Source organism: Bombina bombina, chromosome 7 (assembly GCF_027579735.1).
Source record: "Bombina bombina isolate aBomBom1 chromosome 7, aBomBom1.pri, whole genome shotgun sequence".
NCBI lineage: Eukaryota > Metazoa > Chordata > Amphibia > Anura > Bombinatoridae > Bombina > Bombina bombina.
In genome coordinates, this window is record NC_069505.1 from 333,324,023 (window position 1) to 333,348,049 (window position 24,027).

At 36.2% G+C, this 24,027-nt stretch overlaps 1 protein-coding gene across 7 annotated transcripts in view; it reads right to left on the reverse strand.

Moving 5' to 3' along the window:
• The window catches only part of CADPS (calcium dependent secretion activator), a 943,138-nt gene that overhangs the window by 188,164 nt on the left and 730,947 nt on the right, over positions 1–24,027 (reverse strand). For 2 of the 7 annotated variants that reach the window (XM_053720988.1, XM_053720989.1), the window contains one exon: positions 3,077–3,214. The exons of the other annotated variants lie outside the window; for them this stretch is intronic. In XM_053720988.1, coding sequence (XP_053576963.1) covers positions 3,077–3,214 — 138 coding nt within the window. The remainder of the gene's footprint in view (positions 1–3,076; positions 3,215–24,027) is intronic. 7 annotated transcript variants of the gene reach the window in all.

Below are 24,027 nucleotides of genomic sequence, written 5' to 3' on the forward strand. Positions count from 1 at the left end.
AATTCTACATTTCAGTTGACACTTTGGGGATAGTTATGGATAAGTCTGCTAACACTTTTTTGGTTTGCATCTAGAGATATCTAAATATTCAGAGCATTTGGCAGATGATGGGAATTATGCTGCTTTCGTAAGCTTTTACATTGATCCATATGGACAGATTTTATGGCAGATATCAGTACTCACAACTCAAATACTTGGAGGAAAACTGTACATGTATATATTTTATTTTTGCTTTATATAATTAAAATCAGAAAATAACTATTTTATAGAACAGCTGTTACATAAAAAAGTATGTAAACCATTAAAGGGACAGAAAAGTCAAAGTTAACTGTTCACGATTCAGATAGCACATGTGATTTTAAACAACTTTCCAAATTACCTTTACTATGAATTTTGTTTAGTCCTCTTGGTATTATTTGTTAAATAATAACTCTAGGTAATTGCAGGATCGTGCACGTGTCCTTAGCCATCTGGCAACAGTGTTTGCAATATCTTTACAGTTATGTTATACGTAGTTGCAAACTCTGCTGCCACAGAGTGTCTGTAGCATTCAATAGCGGCAGTTTTTGTATGTATAACATTTCAATAAATCTTGTTTCAAACATTGTTGCCAAATGGCTCATAACAAGTACAAACTCCCGACCTTACTTCGAATTACTCTTTAACAAAGGATACCGAGAGCGCTAAGCAAATTTGATGATAGAAGTATATTAAAAAGTCGATTAAAATGTTATCCTCTGTCCAATTCATTTAAGTTTTCTTTTGACTTTACTGTCACTTTAATATTCATGAGTAAGTTTTACTTTTGTTTCATTTTTTTAACTATATATATATATATATATATATATATATATATATATATATATATATATATATATATATATATATATACACACACACACCCTAATTTAAGACCACTATTTATGATTATATTATAAACTAATAATTTATTAAATACGAGTGTCAAGCAATATACTTTTATTTCATATACCAAAATATTTCAGGGTGACTAATGAGGCTGATTGCACTAAGTTAAAGGGACACTAAACCCAAATTGATTTTTCATGATTTGGATAGATTTTAAGCAACTTTCTAATTTACTCCTGTTATCAATTTTTTTTGTTCTCTTTGTATTTTTATTTGAAAAGCAGGAATGAAAGCTTAGTAGCATCCCATTTTAGGTTCTGCACCTGGATTCCGCTTGCTGGTTGGTGGCTAAATGTACCCATTATTCAGCAAGCGCTATCCAGGGTGCTGGACCAAAAAAGTGCTGTCTCCTACGTTTTTGTTCCTGCTTTTTCAAATAATGATACCAAGATAATGAAGAAAAATTGATAAGAGTAAATTAGGAGTAAATTGCTTAAAATTGCACACTCTATCCGAATCATAAAAGAAAATAAATAGGGTTTAGTATTTCTATAAAGGATGTAAGATAAAATAAACATTATAACATATCCAAGACTACTCTAGTTAATTAAAAGTTATTATACATTTACATTTTACATCATAACTATGTAATAATGCAAGATTATTTCTAATAATTTTGAGTGTGTGTTGTGTATCTGTATTGCATTGTCTTCTTTTGAAATAACAGTTTTCCTGGCACTTTCAGGTGGTGCTGGGAAGTCCTTTCTTTGTCACAAGGTAAGGAGGAGAGATTTCTTTGAATACATTTGCCATTTAAGGGCATCCACGAAGGTCTAAGCTTTTATCTTTAAGAATTCAGAGAAGTGAACATAAAGAACAGTATAAACCAAATAGCATTTTTATGGAATGCAGGCTAAAATATCTGTAATTTAAGGGGACGTCTGTTACAAAAGTAACATATTAGTAACACTTCTGGTCACCATAGACTTGTTTTCTACAAATGATAAATTGTCCTGAAAATAGCATTCATTTTATAATTTAAAGTATTATTATTATTATTCTCAAATACAAAACATATTTGTTAAAATGTAATTTAATTAAAGGGACATGAAACCCAATTTTTTTCATTCATGATTCAGATAGAGAATACAATTTTGAACAACTTTCTAATTTACTTCTATTATCTAATGTGTTTCATTCTCTTGGTATCATTTGTTGAAGGAGCAGTAATGCACTAATGATTTCTAACTGAACTCATGGGGGAGCCAATCACAATCAATATATATATGCAGCCACCAATCAACAGCTAGAACCTAGGTTTTTTGCTGCTCCTGAGCTTACCTAGATAAACCTTTCAGCAAAGGATAACAAGAGAAGGAGGCAAATTAAATAATAGAAGTAAATTGGAAAGTTGTTTAAAATTGTATCTGAATCATGAAAGAAAAATTTTGGGTTTCATGTCCCTTTAATATTTATACACAATTTTTCACTTAGCTAATCATATCACGGTGAGAACATTCAACACATTAATATAATTGTACGTAATTTTAAAATTCATATTTTTTAACACTTTATAGCAATCATAAATTAGCATTTTGATTATTGTATTTACGTTTTGCATATGTTTTCTAGTTTAAACCTATGTTCAGAGCTATATGTTTAACCTTATTATAAAACAATTAAATTATTTGGCTAATTTATATATGAACAAAGAATGTTTAAAAATATTAAAACTACAAAATGATCTACAAATAGTAAAAACTATTCTTCTTGAAACTGCCAAAATTGGGTTTAAATAGGAATAGAATTTCATGAAAATGCGCTCAAAACATTCACAATACTGTTGGAAATAACACTGTGTAAAGACACTGCAAAACTATAAAATAACCAAGGCCTCAAATTAAAAAAATGTCAATTTTAACAGATTGGAATAATATATTTTAAAATAAATTTGTGTTTTTATCTTTTTATAATATGGAAAATATTTCTTTTAATATTTTTACGATGATATAAAAATATTGTCTAAAATTAATATAACTATTATTATAATTACTGCAATAATGGAAACAATTCTAATTGAGATCATCTTTCACTGTTTTTTTCTCCAATGTTTAATTTTTATCATTTTAACTAGTAGAAATAATTTATACACATTCATGCCAAGATTGCTGTATATCTAAGTAAAGTCTAATGTAAACTGAATACACACTCAGAATCATATATTGCAGCCATCCATGACGGTGCAGAAAAGCTAGGCATTTGTGGGAGGTTAACTGGTAGATTAACGGGTACTTTAGGGAGATTCACATTTGGAAGATTCACATTTGGAAGATTACTTGTTAAACTCCTGTGGAAGAAACAGACAGAAAGAAAAAAATACCATAACAGTGACAATGCAGATGTAGAAGAAGCACGATACGATAATCAGAAAGAAATTGCCAAAATTCACAAGAAAACAGTCAAACACAACTAAAGCAAACCAGTTTATAAAGAAGCATGAAGATGGAAAGAGTTTAAGGTGCTAATCTGCTTTTCGGAATGAAAAAAAAAAAAAGTTACTTAATATGAACAAGACAGATTCACAGAACAAAAAAATTAAAAATAAATAAAAACACCACAATTTTACAAACATATAAAACACTTCACAAAAATAGCAGTCTGTATATTCCTATTGAGCTGTACAAATTACCAATAAATAATCTGTGTAATTTGTGGTATTGTGAAGGTGTGCACTGCAATAGTATAGGAACAGTTGTGGAATGTGACAAGTTTGCATATATGTTTAATATTTTGATAGTTTTATTTTTTAACCTAATACTTAAAAATAATAAACTTTACTAACGTTGCAGTTGATAGGAGGGCTAAGTCTTAACATTGGAATAGCATCACTGTCACACAGAATCGAACATAAGTAAAAGGACAAGTTTGATCAGTAATATATCATAGTATAATAAAAATATATATATTCTTAGAACATCAACATTTGACTATTTAAACAGTACACATAATAATGTAGACTTGAATTGGCACCTTGATGGACAATAATACAATCTCACAAGCAAAGAGTTTTCCGCTATATCAGCTATGCAAAAATAAAATGTTTAGCCATTAAAGTTTATTTAAATATTTCATTTATATATGCTTTTGTATGTCTTTATCTCTTTATCTCTCAGGATTTTCATTTTATATAACTATTTTTTTCAAGACTAAGCAGCTTATTTTTTAGTGAAGTGCTTTAGGACTATGCTTTCATGTTTGTACTATGGGAGACCCTGAATAGTATCACTTAAAGGGCCATAAAGGTTCAAAAAGAAAATACTCTGATATGTTAGAATATATGATTACTCAAGTGATGCTTTCAAAACAAAGGGAAGAAACATATAATTAAAGTCATCTTCAGAGCAGCAATGCACTACTGCTGAACAGGGTCAGATTGGCCTACTGTAATACCGGGAGATTTCCCGGTGGGTCGCCGCAGGGCAACATCAGTTGGGGACCCGTGTGAGTAGAGGTAGGCAACTCTACTGTAAGCAGCCAAATGTTAGGGCTGCGGGGGTCATTTCTGTGGCCACATCCTCACCTTGCAAAGCCACTGCCTGGATGGCAACCATTCTAAACAGGCTGGCTATGGAGCCACCTTTGAGAACACAGTGCATTTTCCAGCCAAGGTTAAGGACTGTGGGGTTGAGGGGGGTTGTGACTACATCCAAATCTTACCCACTGGGCCTGGATGGAGTGCTTATTATGCTACAGGCAATGCATGCATGTTTAAGGGCTGTAGGAACCAGGGGCTGGACAGGGTTGCATCTTGCAAGGCCGATTTAAGCAAGTTTTAGGGCCAGGGGTGGCGGTGCCACTGTCAGCCACAGTATGCGGCAATAAGGAGACTAGGGGGTCTGGCTACAGCCTGCAGAGACACAATTATAATTAGAGGTGAGTGAAAATCTATTTCTAACATATTTTTAAAATGTTATTGCACAGTTTGATTTAATATGTGTTATGTTATATATATATATATATATATATATATATATATATATATATACAGTATATATAATATATATTATTTCACCTGTGCTCCAGTTCAGATATACTGAAAATCTGTTAGGGAGGCGTGAGGACAGGTTTGAAAACCACTGCACTACTAAAAGCTAGCTGAACACACATGGTAATCATGTGACGAGAGACAAATGTATGCAGCCACCAATTGCCAGCTAGCTTCCAGTGGTGCATTGCTGTTGCTGAGGATATGTAAACATTATTTCTCAACAAAGAATACATAGGGAACAGAATATAGTTGAAATTCAGAATTTCTAAGTCTGGAACTATTCTGAAATCCAGTCTTTTTCTTTTTCATTATTTTGTTTAAAAATAAAAATATAAAAAATTACAATTTACCCCCATTAGTAAGTCACCATTTTCTCTGACTTCATTTTTGGTTTGTTTTTTGTGTTCTAAAATGCAAAACCCCAAAAACTATTATCTTGATTACAGTATTGTACTGTCTTTCTGATTGTTTTATCTATACAAAAGTATTAAAATTACATAAAACTTTTATTTGCATGTATAAGCTGTATTATTTAGATATGTGCATGATCGAAAAATTTGTTTCGTTTCGGTTCGGATCGATTCCGAGTTTTTCGAATTTCATTTTGGATCGATTCGAATTCGGAAAACTTCGAATGGATTCATTCGGATTCGAAAAACATTCGGCTGGATTTGGTTTGATTCGGTTCGGAATTTTGGTATGTGTGCTGTGTATTAGACTAGTATTATGTACTGTATATTAGGTGTAACCCATAGCAGAGTGATATAACCTAATATACTGTACAATACTAGTGTAATCCATGGCCTTCCGAATTTACCGAATAAATCCGAACTAATTCGGATTTATTCGGTAAATTCGGCAGTATTTTAATTCGGAAATTCGGATCGATCCGAATTTGCCGAATTTTCCGAATTTCCGAATCGATCCGAAACTAATTGCACATGTCTAGTATTATGACATGCACATTTTGCCTAAATAACATAAGATATTATTGTTTACTTTTGGTCCCATCCCCTATCAAAGTTGCCCATTTTACAGAGGCTGATATTCAGATATTCCAAAATCTACACTATTCCGAAATCCAAGCTTTTTCTGGTCCCAAGCAGTTTGGATAAAGGGTTTTGTACATGTAGAAGTGAATTTAATAGTGTTGTAAAATTTTAAAATGCCAACAATGAGCTTGCTTCCATTGAGCCGTAATTCCGTATGTGTGCACTAACAAACCGATAAATATGCTGTCGGAAGCAATTTCGTTTATCGACTGCTTCCAATAGCCCGTTATAACCCAATTTCGGCAACCAGACTCAGGCGGCCGAAAACATTATCGTGTCCCATACAAAGTATAGGAAGCCCTTAATCTTTAAATAATACCCGATTTCCAATGCCCGCGCAAACCGTTATTACACTGTTGAAGGCTGCCGATACATTAACAAAAATAACACCCAGCTCAACTGGGTGTAAAACAGGAAAAAGGTGCTCTTTGAGACATTTTTCCTATTGAAATTATAACCCAACACGTCAAAACCCCTCTATCCGCCATCCCCCCTACATTGCAACTTATAATAAATGTGTTAACCTCTAAACCACCATGCCCCCACATTGCAATTTATAATAAATGTGTTAATCTCTAAACCGCCAAGCCCCACAACACAAACTAGCTATTTAAACTATTAACCCCTAATCCGCCAATAACCCACATTGCAATTTACCTAATAAATCTATTAACCCCTAAACCGCCAATAACCAAAATCGCAATTAACCTAATAAATCTATTAAACCCTAAAACGCCAAACGCCACAATGCAAATAACTAATTACTTAGCCCCTTAACCTAACACCCCCTAAATTAACCCCATTACATAAATTAAAATAATCCTAAATTACAATTAAACTAAAAAACCTAACATTACTTAAGTTTAAATTAAGCTAAAATTACAGAAAATAAAAAGTCTAACATTACATAAAATAATAAACAAAATTATCAAAAATAAAAAAAAAACCTAATCGCTATGAAAATAAAAAGCCCACCCAAAATAAAAACACCCCTAATCGAATACTAAACTACCAATAGCCCTTAAAAGGCCCCTTTGTAGGGCATTGTCCTAATTTAAACAGCTCTTTTACCTTTTAAAAAAAAAAAAACTAAGTTCCCCCTAACAGTAAAACCCCTCACCCACCAAACCCCCCAAAATAAAAAAAATCCTAAACTACTCATTTCCCCTAAAGGGGCATTTGTATAGGCATTGCCCTTAAAAGGGCATTCAGCTCTTTTACAGGGCCCAATCCCTAATCTAAAAAATTAAAAAAAGCCTAACTCTAACCTCCAGATTTGTACTCACGGTTCCTGTAGTCTGGCGATGAAGTCTTCTTCCAAGCGGCGACCTCTTCTATCTTCATCCAGGACCGGCGACCGCGGAACTGAAGACCGGCAACCACGGAGCCATGGAGCGTGGAGGATCCTCTTTGTACGATCGCCGCTGTACACTGAATAGTGAATTCAAGGTAAGTGATTAAATATGGCATCCCTTGCATTCCTATTGGCTGGTTTGATTCTTCAAATTCAAATCAGCCAATAGGATGAGAGCTACTGAAATCCTATTGGCTGTTCAAATCAGCCAATAGGATGAGAGCTACTGAAATCCTATTGGCTGATTTGAACAGCAAATAGGATTTCAGTAGCTCTAATCCTATTGACTGATTTGTATTTAAAGAATCAAAATTAGCTAATAGGAATGCAAGGGATGCCATATTTAATAGCATACCTTGAATTCACTATTCAGTGTATGCCGGCGATTGTAAGAAGAGGATCCTCTACGCTCCATGGTTCCGCGGTCTCCGTTTTTTTTTTTTTTGGGGGGGGGGGGTTTACTGTTAGGGGGAACTTAGTTTTTTTTAAAAGGTAAAAGAGCTGTTTAACTTAGGGCAATGCCCTACAAAGGTCCTTTTAAGGGCTATTGGTAGTTTAGTATTAGATTAGGGTGTGTGTTTGTTTCGGGGAGCTTTTTTATTTTCATAGGGATTAGGTTTAATTTTTGTATTTTTGATCATTTTGTTTTTTATTTTATGTACTGTTAGACTTTTTTTATTTTATGTTATTTTAGCTTAATTTAAACTTAGTTTTTTAATTTTTAAAGTAATGTAAGATTTTTTATTTTAAGTGTAATTTAGGATTATTTTAATTTGTGTAATGCGGTTAATTTAGGGGTGTTAGGTTAGGGGGCTTAGTGATTAGTTATTTGCATTGTGGGGTTTGGCGGTTTATGGGGTTAATAGCTTTATTAGGTTAATTGTAATGTGGGTTATTGGCAGATTATGGGTTAATAGTTTAAATAGATACTTTGCGATGTGGGGGCATTGCAGATTAGGGGTTAATAGATTTAATACATAGTTTGCGTTGTGGAGGCATTGCGGATTAGGGGTTAATATTTATTTTATTTTTTTTAATAAATTTTTTTATTGAGGTTAAGCAAAATGGTACATAACAAAAAATTGCTAATATACAATAATAACGTTGAGATAGAACATACATTTTCAGCCCGTAGACATAGTGCAAGAATAGTACGATAAACATTCTAGGCATACATTCTGTCAATATTCCAGATGAGTAATAATGAAGGTCTAGAGTAGATTGGGCTAGTATGACCGTATAAGGGTTGTGTATGTAATAATGAAACCTCATTTTTAAATTGTTTGAAAGATTCAAGTGGTCCCCTCATGCAGTAGAGAAACATATATTGGGATGACTAGTCAAAGAAATTTAGAAGCAAGGGGGGGTTGGCTTTAAGTTTTTTTGGGGGAGGGAAATGCAGCGGGCAAGAGACGCTCTAAGTGTGGTGATGAGGAGGGGAAGGGAGGGCGGAGTAGATTAGAATGTTAGACTAATAGTTACTTTTAGGCCTCTAAACCTTTGGGTGCGGAAATAGAAGTGAATTGGTGTCACCCTTGCATAGTAGTTTTGTGAGTCTATGGGAAGGAAAACATTACTAATTGTATATGTTCAGCCCATTGCATCTTGCTGAGACCTAGGTTATGGCACTACTGGGAATAGAATGCAAAAAAGAAACTTCTCTAATTCTAATATAGCGTACCATAATATTCGTATTATAAAATATCCAATAATAATCTGTAAACTGTGGGAGAAATTATGGGATAGGGCGAAGCAAGTAAGTCAAGGCAATAAGAGCTTCCTTTTCACATGATAGGCAAAATTTGTAGTGGCTGAATAGACCTGTCTATATACCTGGGGAGACAATGATATGGCTTATCTGCGGATCCAGTTAACTAATAATATTAAGCTATGGCTGGGTTTGATTATATGATAAGTGAGAGGCTTAATGCTAGGTTCAATCCGCACAAAATACCTTGCTAAGATAAATCAGCAGATTTTAATATACCTTCTATCCAGGAGTTAGGGACTAATAGATTCTGTAAAACTTTGCTAAGACTCTGTATAGACAATACCCTCTAAGGGGAAAGATTAGATTTTTTGTTTGAGCTTGTATTATTACCCTCTCTGTCTTCAGGGTAGTATAATTGTTCTGAGACTGGATATGAAGTGGTTGCATACTCAGGGCAATGTCTGTAGGTGCTACATGTATTGCAAGTGTACTCACTCCCCTCTCCAAAACATAGGTACTGGGTAGTAAGAGAAGATATCTTATCTGTATATAACCTTTAAACCTATCTAGCAATAACTCTTAATGTAAAGCTAATAATAGCCTATAGTATAAGCCAGTTACAGGAACCCGTTGAGGATAGAAAGGGGTTAATATTTTAAATAGCTAGATTGCATTGTGGGGGGTGGCGGTTTAGAGGTTAATAACTTTGATAGATACTTTGCAGATTAGGGGTTAAAACAGTAATTTTGGTGGGAGGGTTGCAGTTGAGAGGTAGATACCACGCATGCATGCCACACTTGTATGCAGCGCCGTATATGCAATTGAGTGTAGTGTAAGGTCGATTACCATAGTAACCTATTAATGTTTTAGAAATCCGGCATCGGGTGGAAGTGTTAACACAACGCTAACTTACACCTACACAAAAAGAGAGACCGCACCCAAAGCGACAACCTTTTCAATGGAAACCTGGTACTAAAATGGAGCCGTAAATTACTTTTAGCTGTTGGTCGCTTCGGTAGCTTATGGCACCATTTTTAAAGGCTCAATGGAAGCAAGCTCAATGTAGGAAATATTATGTTGGAAAGTGGCTTCCACTCTTATGATAACATGGAGTTTATTCACATTAGTGTGAACATGCATCAACTTTTACTGAGTTGTGGGTGAATAGATGACTTGAAAAAAAATCTTGTTACAATGTTCTGAACATTACTGAACATAGCATATCCCAAGTCCTAAGCATTATAGGTTAGTTAGCAAAGATGACTGACTTACAGACTGACTTGCAACCAGCTTTAAGTTGACTTGTCAAATCCAGACAATTTTAGAGGTAGCTTAAAATAATTCAAGTCACATAGTCTTCACCTAACAACTTGCTACAGTTAAGACTTAAGAACCTAACTTTAACAAGTCTCAGGTGTAAAATATCTAATAGATACAGCTGTCAGACCTTAAATAGGGCAATTTATATGGAAAGATAATTAAATATATTGATTAAAATGCAATCACTCTCTATTTTTTAACATACACTTCTAATTTAAATACACTTATACTGACTATAGTTTTAAAAAGAAATTGCAACTTTCCCTGAAATTATTTTTAATTAGGATTTGTAAAAATGAAAGAAGAAAAACACTTTTTGTACTGTTTTAAGTCATTTTAACTGACTTGTCACTGTTTGAAGTTGCAGGTAAGTGGTTAAAGGGACAGTCTACTCCAGAATTTATTTACCATTCCCCAGTTTTGCATAACCAACACTGTTATATTAATACACTTTTTACCTCTGTTATTACCTTGAATCGAAGCCTTTGCAGACTGTCCCCTTATTTCAGTTCTTTCAACAGACATGGATTTTAGCCAATCAGTGCTGACTCTTAAATAACTCCAAGGGAATGAGCACAATATTATCTATATGACACACATGATTGAGCAGTGTCTAACTGTCAAAAACTGTCAAAATGCACTGAGATAAGAGGCAGTTCAACGGGATAGAAATTAGCATATGAGCCTACCTAGGCTTAGCTTTCAAAGAATACCCAGAGTGCAAACTAAATTTGATGATAAAAGTAAAGAGGAAAGTTGTTTAAAATTGCATGTCCTATTGGAATCATGAAAGTTTAACTTTGACTAAACTGTCCATTTTTAAAGCCAACCAGATTCTAGTTTAGCATACTCAGTTTACAAATCAGTTAAATAAGTCAACGTTAACAGACTAGAAACAGACAAGTTTGGTCAACTTAAAACAACCAACTGAACAGTGGCAATGAATAAGCATACCCTTAAATAACCTCTCCAGACACTTACAAAAAATTATTTAAATTTTATCTTGACAGAACCTCTTTATTTGCTGTTACTACCTCGGCATATAAGGCTAATCCACAACAATATTAATAAGTCATTGTTATAACTTAAAAACAATAAAAAAGGGAATGTTAATAACTGAATTAAGATTTCTAAATGTATATTTATCTGATTTAAAGATAAGATTGGAACTTTAATAGAACATTGAAATTATATTTTTACATTAAAGAAACATGAAACCCATTAAAATTATTTAATGAGTCAGATAGAGCATACATTTTTAAACAACTTTTCAATTTACTTATATTATCAATTTTGCTTCATTCTCTTGGTATCCTTTGTTGAAGTAGGAGCAATGCGGTAGTGGGAGCTAGCTGAACACATTGGTAAGTCAATGACAAGAGGCATATAAGTGCAGCCACAAATCAGCAGCTAAATTCCAGCTAAGGAGCCAACCTAGGTATGCTTTCCAACAAAGTACACAAAGATATCTGAGCAAATTAGATAATCGATGTAAATTGGAAAGTTGTTTCAAATTGTATGCTTTATCTGTATCATGAAGGGAACATTTTAGGTTTAATTTCTCTTTAAGGGGTCAATCAAAATCCTTTAGAAAACTTACACATTAAAGTTTATGGAGATTTTTGTAGATAAACCATTAGATTATTCTAAATGATTGTGATAGACCCCTATTCCTCCAATAGAAGATCAAAACATATTCTTTACTCATTATACTATACAATAATCACATTCAAATGAGCTTCCAATCCAGTTTCTAGTTTTTAAATTAAGTTTCATATCCACATTATATAAAACTGAAGACTATTACATGGTATTTAAGTACTTGGTGCAATATGCACATTTGAAGCTTTTCAATATTACATTTTTTTTCTCACTTTTTTTGTACAGTTTAGGTATCAAAACTGCTTTAAATGTTGATTTGTTTTGTTTTTATGAAGTCTTAGATGTGAATACAAAGTTGGAAAATATAGCATTGCTATGATAAAATTATGCAAAGTGGAGTCCAGCTATGACATTAATAAAATTATCTTTATTAGCCCTTAAAGGGACACTGAACCCATTTTTTTTTATTTCATGGTTCAGATAGAGTATGACATTTTAAGCAACTTTCTAATTTACTCCTATTATCAATTTTTCTTCGTTCTCTTGCTATCTTTATTTTAAAAGTAGGAATGTAAATCTTAGCAGCAAGTCCATTTTAGCTTCAGCACCATGGATAGCGCTTGCTTATTGGAGGCTGACATTTACCCACCAATAAGCAAGCATAACCCAGGTTCTTAATAAAAAATGGGCCAACTCCTATGCATCACATTCCTGCTTTATAAATAAAGATAGCAAGAGAACGAAGAAAAATTGATAATAGGAGTAAATTAGAAAGTTGCTTAAAATTGCATGCTCTATCTGAATCATGAAAGAAAAAATGTGGGTTTAGTGTCCCTTTAATAAGACATAACTAAAGTATTGTCCAACTTTTTGAACCCTGATGGGCAAATAAAGATTCTTTTATGAATTTCATGGCTGGCTTGGCAACCCCTGTCCATGCCTAGAACAAAAGACTAATTTTGGTGCTGTTTCTATTTTGACTGACATTTTCATTGCTTAGTTTATTGTGAAATTTGGTAAGAATTGACAATACAATAAAACTTGTGAAATTGACCACGAGCAAGGTGCATACTTTTTCCAAAATCCCAAAAGAGTCTTAAATAAATAAATCTTTAAAGAGTTGTGTGCTGCATCTCAAAGTTATCCTTTAAAACTGTTGTTCAACTTCTTGATGAGGTGGACACATCAAAAAATAAATATATATATACAATGCACCATGGGCTCCATGTACTAAGCCGCAAAAGCTGCTATGAAGCCCTTGCCGAACAGGTCTGCATATGCGAACCTGCTTCCTGCAATGTAAGAAGCAGCAGTCACCACTGCTTCTTACACTCTACACCACCTCTAAGGTGGCGAGGAGAAATCACAGCAATCGCTCGCTCTTGGTAATTGACAGTCCCTTCTTGCATGCGATTGGTCTCACGAGAGAAGGGGCGGGCTTTACACTCTCACTTGAGCATGAAATGATACATATGGGCAGCGGATCCTGTTTGTCCGCTGCTCGTATGTAGCAAAGGTGAGCGGACAACTTCTAGAGTTGCGAAGCTTGTCTGCTCAACCTTTAGTACATGGGGCCCTAAATATATAATAATTATATAATATGATTATTCTCAAACCAAGTACATTCTGTCTATGCACACTAAAGCAATGCTTTGCTTTATTGCCAATTTCTCTTTGGCCGCAAATGAGTCAAAATATATAATTTAGTGAATCTGCAGCAAGCATAAATAAGCCTTAAATAACCCAAAAAAACAAGCAACTAGTAGATTTTAATGAATGGCTAACAATAAATGCATTAGCGCTAACTCAGAGATTTTTCTATGGAAAGCTTGACTCATGGGGGTCAATTTATGAATCAGCGGATGCTGCTTCCAACCCTCTCCGCTTCAGTTCTGACTGAAGCAGAAGTTAAAAAGCAGCGATCCTAAGACCGCTGCTCCTTAACTCATCCGCCACCTCAGAGGTGGCGGACAGCAATCAGCCCTATCGAATATGATCGAGTTGATTGACACCCCCTGCTAGCGGCCGATTGGCTGCAAATCTGCAGGGGGCGGTATTGCACCATCAGTTCACAAGAACTGCTGGTGCAATGATAAATGCCATCCAAGTAGTGGAAACAGCACACCTGTACCTTTTTCATGACTAAGAGCCTAGTGCAGGCTTGAAACATTGTATGTGTTATTGGGACCCTAAATGAAAGAATAAAGGTCTTTTAATGAAGCTGGTGGCTGGAGTTTTTTTAAATTTGTGGCAATGATAAATGCCGACAGCGTATGCTGTCGGCATTTATCGATGTGCAGCAGACATGATTCACTATAGCGGATCATGTCTGTCCGCACCTACATAAATTGACCCCTAGAAGTGTAGATTTTACAGAATCATGCCAAGGCAAAGCACTAAAAAAAAACTGGAATAAAATAAATACCAGCATAAAGAAGAATTACATAAAGGGACTTTATGTAACACTTGGTGTGGGAACTAAAAGAAAGGGAATATTGAATGTTTTGCCTCAGAGTTGCTAAACATCAAAGACAAGTAGGTAAAAGAATGTAAGTTACTAAGGGTCTGATGATCGAAAACTCAACAGCATGGAGTAAAATCAAGCAAAATGTTTATTTATTTATTTTTTAGCATTATATTATAATGTGTCTGTCTCTTTTTACTTACAGAACCTTGCATTTTGAGATAAACCACTCTAAAGCTAAACATTGCCTTTCTAAAACTCATTGAGGGGCCTCAAAATACTGGTGAGACTTCTTAAATAACCTCACCAGACCAGAGAGGTTTAAATAACTGACTGCTCTTGTCATTTTTGCATTCTTTGTTAAGATTATATCAAATTTTATTGAAAAGCAAAAATAATACATTTGGTCTGTAGCCTTAGAGCTGCAAAAATAACAAAGCAGGTCACATATGTCTTGTGGGCAACTAGTTGGAATTCCGTATTTTACAATAATAAACTTGGATCTTTTGGCAATTGGTTCTTTTATACGACTTTGTAAAATAGCACATTTTGTTAATAGTAATAGTATTATGTCAATTTAATAGACCATTGGGAAGAAATAAAAACTGAAAGTATGTCGTCTTGCGTTACAACTGGCAAATCTCAAATGCCAAATCTAATGTCATTATATCTGGACAATTATCAACACAGCACAAGTTTAAATTCACAAACATGCCACATAAAACCTAAATTTGTTTTGTGAATCATAAGCTAGTTTTTCTACTCAAAATGAAAAAAGCACATTTGTCATTTAAATACACATACGCTCATGAATAGAGCCCATATGCTCACTGAATGGTACATTGTTTAGTGGCTAAAGTCTTGTTGAAACAAAGCCTGGAAATAAATATGTTTTATGATTTCTGTAAAACTTTCTCAAACACACCACCACAAACTAGACTCCAAGTTCCACATTTTTTTTTCTTGTAAATAAAATGCATTGACTTCTCTTATAATGGAAAAATAAGATTTAGCTAATGATATTTTCCAGCCAATTACATATCCTAGATTATATTGGTCAATAATTTTAACAGCCAAACATTTGATAAATAAAATATACATTTATATATTTTATTTAATTTGCTTCATTCTATTGCTATCCTTTGTTGAAAAGCATGCCTAGATAGGCTGAGGAGAAGCAGTGCACTACTGGGAGCTAGCTACTGATTGGTGGCTGCACATATATGCATGCTTCTTGTCATTGGCTCACCTGATGTGCTCAACTAGCTATCAGTAGTGTATTGCTTCCTCTTCACCAAAGGATACAAAGAGAATAAAGAAAATGTAATAATAGAAGGAAATTGGAAAGTTGTTTAAAATTGCATACTATGAGGCCTATTTATCAAAGGTCTTGCGGACCTGATCCGACAGTGCGGATCAGGTCCGCAAGACCTCGCTGAATGCGGAGAGCAATACACTCTCCCTATTCAGCATTGCACCAGCAGCTCACAAGAGCTGCTGGTGCAATGCCGCCCCCTGCAGATTTGCGGCCAATGGGCCGCCAGCAGGGAGGTGTCAATCAACCCGATCGTACTCGATCGGGTTGAATTGTGGCAATTCCTGTCCGCCTGCTCAGAGCAGGCGGACAGGGTTATGGAGCAGAGGTCTTTAGACCGCTGCTTCATGACTGCTGTTTCTGGCGAGTCTGAAGATTCGCCAGAAACACGGGCCCTCAAGCTCCATACGAAGCTTGATAAATGGGCCTCTATATCTGAATCATGAAAAAAAAAATGTGTTTCATATCAGTAAATTATCTGAAATTGCAAGTCCATAAATGTTACTCAGTGCTGTTTTGCACTCAATATTTATGTTCACCCAACTGCTAAATATAAATAAAGAAATATATGTTTAAAAATGGCTTAGTCGCATTTCTGGAAACAGCATTAAGGGATTTGATTGCTTGTGTTAAAAAGGGTCACATTTTTAATGGGATTAATTTAAGCTCAAATTGAACTTTTATTGAATATCAGGTAGGATCTGTATAGGTTGAATATGATGGTCTTTTCTCTTCTTTTAACCATATCTACCATGTATTATATATAATAAAAGAATGATATAGTTTAAATCTGCTAGGTCTACTGAAAAAAAAACATAATTTATGCTTACCTGATAAATTTCTTTCTTTCCAGATATGGTGAGTCCACAGAATCATCAATTACTGGTGGGAATATCACTCCTGGCCAGCAGGAGGAGGCAAAGAGCACCAAAACAAAACTGCTATATATGTCACTTCCCTTACCCATAACCCCCATTCATTCGGCCGAAGGGAAATGGAAAAAGAAGATAACACAAAAGGTGTAGAGGTGCCTGAGCTTTAGTAAAAATGACTATCTTAAAATAAAGGGTGGGCCGTGGACTCACCATATCCGGAAATAAATACATTTATCAGGTAAGCATAAATTGTGTTTTCTTTCCTAAAATATGGTCAATCCATAGAATTATCAATTACTAGTGGGAACCAATACCCAAGCTAGAGGACACAGATGATTAGGGAGGGACAAGACAGGTAACCTAAACAGAAGGCACCACTGCTTGAAGAACCTTTATACCCTTAAAAGAAGCCTCAACCGAGACAAAGAATCAAATTTGGAAAATTTGGAAAAAAAAATGCAAAGAAAAACTTAGTGGCAGACTTGCAAATCTGTTCCACAGAAGCTTCATTTTGAAAGCCCAAAAAGAAGAGACAGCCCTCGAATAATGAGCCATAACTCTCTCAGGAAACTGCAGCCCCGCAGTCTGAAAAGCAAACAAAGTAAACTTCTCAACCAGAAAAAAGTGAAGTAGCAGTAGTTTTCTTATACAGAGAAAACAGACAAAAACAGAAGCCTGCACAACATCCAAATTGTGCACACACGTACCTCAAAAAATAAGAATGAGGACACAGAGAGGGAACAACAATTCCCAAACAATATTTCCACTTAGGATAAAAAAAACGCCTTATCCGAAAATATAAAACAAATCACACTGCAAAGCCCAGAGTAAACTCTGAGCAGAATGTATAACAAAAAAGAAAATTCCAAGAAAAATAGTTAAAATCTTATGGAATGCTAAGGCTCAAACTAAGCCTGCTGCAAAAACATTAAAAAAAAGAAAAGCTCCAATAAGAGCAACAGACTTCAATAGACCTGATACTAACTAGGTTCTGACAAAAGTATACACGTCTGGCACATCCGCCAGACACCTGTGTAAAAAAAGATAAAGCAGAAAACTGACCCTTCAGAGAACTGACTGACAAACCGTCCTCCAGACCTGGAGAAGGGCAAAACCCCTAGGAATCCTGACCGTACTTCCAAGAGAAGTCCATGGATTCACTCCAATCAGGGAATTTATGCCATACCTTATAGTAAAAGAAACTAGTAATAGACTTGCTATCCTGAATCATGGTCTCAATGACCGAGTCAGAAAAAACATGCTTAGACATAACTAAGCAGTCAATCTCCAAGCAGAAAGCTTCAGAGAAAAAGAAGTTGAATGAAAGAAAATACCCTGAACTAGAAGGTCCTTCCACAGGAATAACCACCAAGGTGGAAAAAATACATCTCTGCTAGGTCTGAAAACCAGATGCTGCAAAACTATGCAGGAACTTATAACAATACTGATGCTCACTCCCAATTAATATGAGCAAAGACTTGTGGAGGAAAGCCATCAGACTGAAATCCCAAGGAACCGCCAGGGTATTCAGCAGAGCAGTCTGCTAATCTCTGACCCTAAACATCACCTGGAAACTTGGCGTACTGTTTTCTCCAACTCCAGCACCCCCCATGTGAGAGTTAACATGGAGAACACCTCTGGGAAAACCCATTTCCAGGATGAAAAAACTAACAGCTCAAGAAGTCCGCTCCCAGTATACACTGAAATGAGAATAGTGGATAAACTAGAATGTGAGTGTCCTCCCACCAAACAATCCACACCAATCATGGCAACGGAGCTTCAGGGTCCTCCCAGCAACTATAACCTGAAAAACCAGATAGGACAACTGAGGCCAAGCCGTCAAAGCATTAAAGATCGCTCTCCACTCCAAGATGGTGATGTGGAGAGCAAACTCTTCCCAAGTCCATAGTCACCAACCCAACAGGCTAGCAACCGTGACTATTACTCAGAAACGTCTCCGGAAGAATGCGCCCCAAGACAGATGCTCCTGAGAAACCCAAAAGACTCTGGGGAATACGGGTAACGATCCCGCTATCTCTAGCAAGCAAAGCGAGCGCTCTACCACTAATTCCCTTATCTGAATCACAGGGAAGAATCTTATGTCAGCATATCTAGATCTATCCTCTAAGACAGAGCCACAAAATCCTTGGTCCACTATCTGAATATGCATAACCACAGAATCTCAGATGAATCAGACAAAGGGATAATGTCCAATGAAGCAATAATCAGAATATTCCATACATTGGGCCTCTAAAAGGCCAAACCGTAGAGTGCCGAAAGAGGAAAGAAGAAAAAATCCTCTATTTCCTGACCTCTGTCAAAAATAACTTCAGAGAGAAGTAAAGCAATCTGGTCCCTAAGAAACTACCTATGTAGCTGGACCAAGGGAACTTATTTTCAGATTCACTTCCAATCAAGGAATGAAGAAAGACAGCAATATCTCAGAATGAGAGATTGCTTGTTGAACACATGGCGCCTGAACTATTATGACGCCCAGGAATGGCACCACAGCAACCCCTGAAATTATCCCTTCCAATATAGCCCTCTCTGAGAACCAAGGTCACAAGGAAGAGCCACAAACTGAAAGTGTGTGACAGAAAGGCAAACTTCAAGAACCTGATATATACGTCTCCTCCAGGACTATGGTCACTATAAATTGACACTTCCCAGTTTAAAAGGAAGAAAGGAACCAATGATTTCCAATTGAAGAACGGTACTCTGAGACAATCTGTTGAGACATTTTAAGTCTACAATAGGAGAAAAATTCCCTCCTAATCGGGAACCTCAAAGAGGAATGAAAAAATCCTAGGCCCTGTTCTCTTAAAGAAACTGGAACTATCCTTCACAGGGAAGAGAAATCCCAAAGCACCACAAAAATGTCTCACCGTTATCTGGCCTGCAGATAAAAATAAAAGGTGGAACCTGCCTCAGGCAGAGAAGGATTGACTACTACGTAGAAACCCTGAAGTATTATGTCCACAGAGTATCTGGGACATCTTGTATCCAAGTTTGAAGACAAACAGAGAGAATCAACCCCCCACTTGGACTAATCCTGGATTGGGGGCAAACTCCTTTAATAACAGAACTATGCCAGTCAGATCAGGACCAAACAAAGTCTTACCCTTGTATGGATGTACCAGAAACTTGGACTCAGAGAAAAAATCCACTGTCCAAAATGCCCCGGGGGGTAGTACAGCAAAACCAGATATCTTGACTCCCTTTGAAAATGCTTGGTAGCATCAGAAATAAGGAATTGGCTAGCTTAGGAGCCTTAAAGGGACATAATATTCATATGCTAAATCATTTGAAACTGATGCAGTATAACTGTAAAAAGCTGTCAGGAAAATATCACCTGAGCATCTCTATGTAAAAAAGGAAGATATTTACGTCACAATTTCCTCAGCTCAGCAGAGTAAGTTCTGTGTAAAAAGTCATACTCAGCTGCAGCCCAGCTGCAGGTAAAAAAGAAATAATAATGAAGAAATGAACAGCAGCCAATCAGCATCAGCAGTGCTGAGGTCATGAACTCTTTTACTGTAATCTCATGAGATTTCATAGCAAACTTCCTTTAAACTGAATAGGGAAATAAGATGAGTGTGCACGTAAGCTCGCCCCTTCCGCTGTCCCGGGACAGACATACTGATATGCTGCTTAGAAGTCCTTTACAATGGGATGTGGCTACTGAGAAACTTTTGAGGTAAAATATCTTTCTTTTTTACATAGAGATGTTCAGGTGATATTTTCTAGTCAGCTTTTTAAAGCTATGCTGCATCACTTTCAAGTGTTTAAGCATTTGGGTATTATGGCCCTTTAATTCTGTACTGGGTCTGCTCCAAAGGAGTCTCTACCAAAATGGAATCAGAAAAGGCATTGCACCCATAAGAGGCCCCACTTGACACAGTGGCATATAAAACTTCCATGTAAGTCCCAGCACAGTCCGTTGATCTTAAAAAGAACAGCTATCCCCTCTAGGAATCATATTTCTCATAGCCATAGTAGAAAAACCCTACTACGTAAGGCACCGTGCACCCTGATATATAATGGAGGCAGTGACAGAAAACATCTTTCTAAAGACAGGAGATGGGAAAAGAGGAAAGCCTGACCTCTACCATTCCTAGCATGGCCTGGAACAGGAAAAGAGGAAACCCTGACCTCTACCATTCCTAGCACAGCCTGGAACAGGAACAACTTCCACAGAAGAATCTTAGTATCTATAAAGTTTACTAGATTCTAGGGTTGACAACGATATGCGTATCAGAGTCGCCCGAAATTAGCCAAAACCTCCTTACCATACACAAAGGTGTTCAAGCTTAAATCTGAAGGATACTCTTCAGCATTAGATGAAGGAATTATACTGTACGAATCTGATATATAACCCTCAGAAGCTACTAGCTACTGAACTGCATCAGACTTATGAGGGAAGCAACATTATTTAGCAGAAATGGAGCAGAAACCTTACTATCTGACTATATAAATATCCTCTTGCGCTTTTCCCTGAAGGAAAAGAAAGGCAGATAAAGCTTCAGATATTGCAAGAATAACCGAGCTGCAAAATCTGCAGGCAAATACACTCCACAGGAGAGGAACCACAGGACACTGCATGTGACGCCATGAAGGCTTGGGACGTTAAAGGATAAAGCTGTGGCATTGCCTTAACAGCCTAACCCTGGGAGACATGAGGCTCAAAAAATTAGACTTTTTTTATTTTGTGCTATCACTTTAAATGAAAAAATAGCAGCGTAAGAATTGTTAAGAATAAATTCTGTAGAACAAGAGGCTCAAAATAATAACTGAATATCTCTATATAAGGAGTTCTTATACAATAAGGGACTTAAATGTTTATTAAAAACAATTGTCCTCAAGAGCCCCTTGTACCAAAGCCCAGGCCAAAACAAGTCTACCACTAACTAAGTGGTATCCAACATCTTATACATCTAATGATGGCAGATCACTGACAGACCTCAGAACGCTCTCACGCTCTGCAGACATAGAAATGTATGTCACCACATTGTTCTCTTAAACTGGAGAACAAAAAATACGAACCCGTTCCATTCTCATTGTGGAGAACTATGCAGAGCTATAGATCTACAGACCTCGAATGGCCAAAATGGCACCGCTCCACTTTTGGAGAGGAAGGAGGCGGGAAAAAAACTAGGCAAAGAAATGAAGCGTGCATTACATTGCACTTCATTCCGCCTATAGCTTAGACCAGAAAAGGATTCTAGCATCCTGAAAAATAACAAAACGGTCTGCTGTTATTAATAGACAGAGAGCGCCCTCCTGACAGTCTCTGTGCAGGATATAGAGGATGCCAAAGCAGCCAAAAACACTAAACATATGAAAATGTCACACAACATTCTTAAAGATATAAAACATTCTTAATGAGCCAAAATAAAAGATTAACCCTTCCCTTGCCATGAAGGAGTTCAACTTTAAGTCTCCATGTCACATTGAAGTGCCTGCCCCTGCCCTTAAAGGGACATAATACTCATATGCTAAATCACTTGAAACTGATGCAGTATAACTGTAAAAAGCTGACAGGAAAATATCACTTGAGCATCTCTATGTAAAAAAGGAAGATATTTTACCTCACAATCTCCTCAGCTCAGAAGAGTAAGTTCTGTGTAAAAAGTTATACTCAGCTGCTCCCAGCTGCAGGTAAAAAAATAAAAAAAATGAAGAAATGAACAGCAGCCAATCAGCATCAGCAGTGCTGAGGTCATGAACTCTTTTACTGTGATCTCATGAGATTTGACTTAGCTCTCATGAGATTTCATAGTAAGCTTCCTTTACCTGATTGGTGAAATGATATGAGAGTGCACGAGGCTCATCCCCTAAGCTGTCCTAGGACAGACATACTAATATGCTGCTTAGAAATCCTTTACAATGGGAGGTGGCTACTGAGGAACTTTTGAGGTAAAATATATTTATTTTTACATAGAGATGTTCAGGTGATATTTTCTAGTCAGCTTTTTACAGCTATGCTGCATCACTTTCAAATGTTTAAACATTTGGGTATTATGGCCCTTTAAACATCCCAAAGTAAGTACAGAGTGTCCCTTTTAACCCCTTTAGTGCCGGCCTCCTCCTTGAGACAAAAAGGCACTTACCCGTACATCCAGCTGCCCGGCAAGAGGACAGCTCACTTAGTTTGAGAGGGTGCCATCCCTCACATGGACCTGTGGAAAAAGAAAGACTGAGTAAGCTTACTCAGGCTATCTGAATAGGGCAGCAAACTGTTTGAGAAAAAGCAGTGGGGATTGTACCCCACAAGTTCCCAATTGCTTAAAAGCCACCAATGCCCTACTGAAGACACTGGCATGGGCTAAGGCTAGACCCCGGGAAAGATCAGAGCAAACCTACTCTGCTTTAAAATAATACAATCTTGATTGTAGCATCAGACACCGAAACTTCACCTTACCTTGCACCGCGGGCAAAGAGAATGACTAGGGGTTATGGGTAAGGGAAGTGACATATATAGCAGCTTTGCTGTGGTGCTCTTTGCCTCCTCCTGCTGGCTAGGAGTGATATTCCCACTAGTAACTGATGATTCCGTGGACTCACCATATCTTAGGAAAGAGAAAAACATTATATAATATGTGAGGGTTTTTCACTGGAAAATGGCCTATGGTAAGGCTTAAATGTCAATAGCATCTTAAATCCAAATTTAAAACATCTCAGCACAGGGCTGGAAAAGGCTCCGCAGTTAAGTACTCTCTGTAATACCAACACACCCTTCATGCAGAACTTTGACCTACTCTTGATTAAATAAGCTAAAAGGGTTGGTGTTCCACTTTGTTTCTTGATTCAGATAGAACATATGATTTTAAACACATTTTTAATTTACTTCTATTATTTTTTCTTTGTTCTATCGGTATCTTTTGTTGAAAAGCAGGGGCATAATGTTTAGGAGCCAGCCCATTTCTGGAGCACTATATGGCAACAGTTTTTCAAGAATGTTATGCATTTGCAAGAGCACTAGATGGCAGCACTATATCTACAGTACCTAGGTATCTTTTCAACACAGAATATCATGAAAATAAAGCAATTGTGATCAAATCTGAATCACCAAAGAACATTTTGGGGGTTTAAGATCCCTTTAAATTGTTCATTTGTTCTAGCTGATATTGACAGGTATATAAAATGGTGTATACACAAAAAAACACTTTGGTGAAGTACCAAAACAATAATTTTATTATATTCTAATAATATAAGTCCTGCAACATTTTAAAAAATTATAAAAACAATATAGTTTTTTAAAAAAACATATTGGTAATATCGGCCGCAACCTCAATATTGTGAGTCAATATCAGAAAGATTGTGATCAAGGCCACGTTTTGTACATAAATGACAGGCTTTTTCTTAAAGGCTTGCATAGGTATGTCTATTGCACTGCTATTGTGTGCTGTCATCAATAAG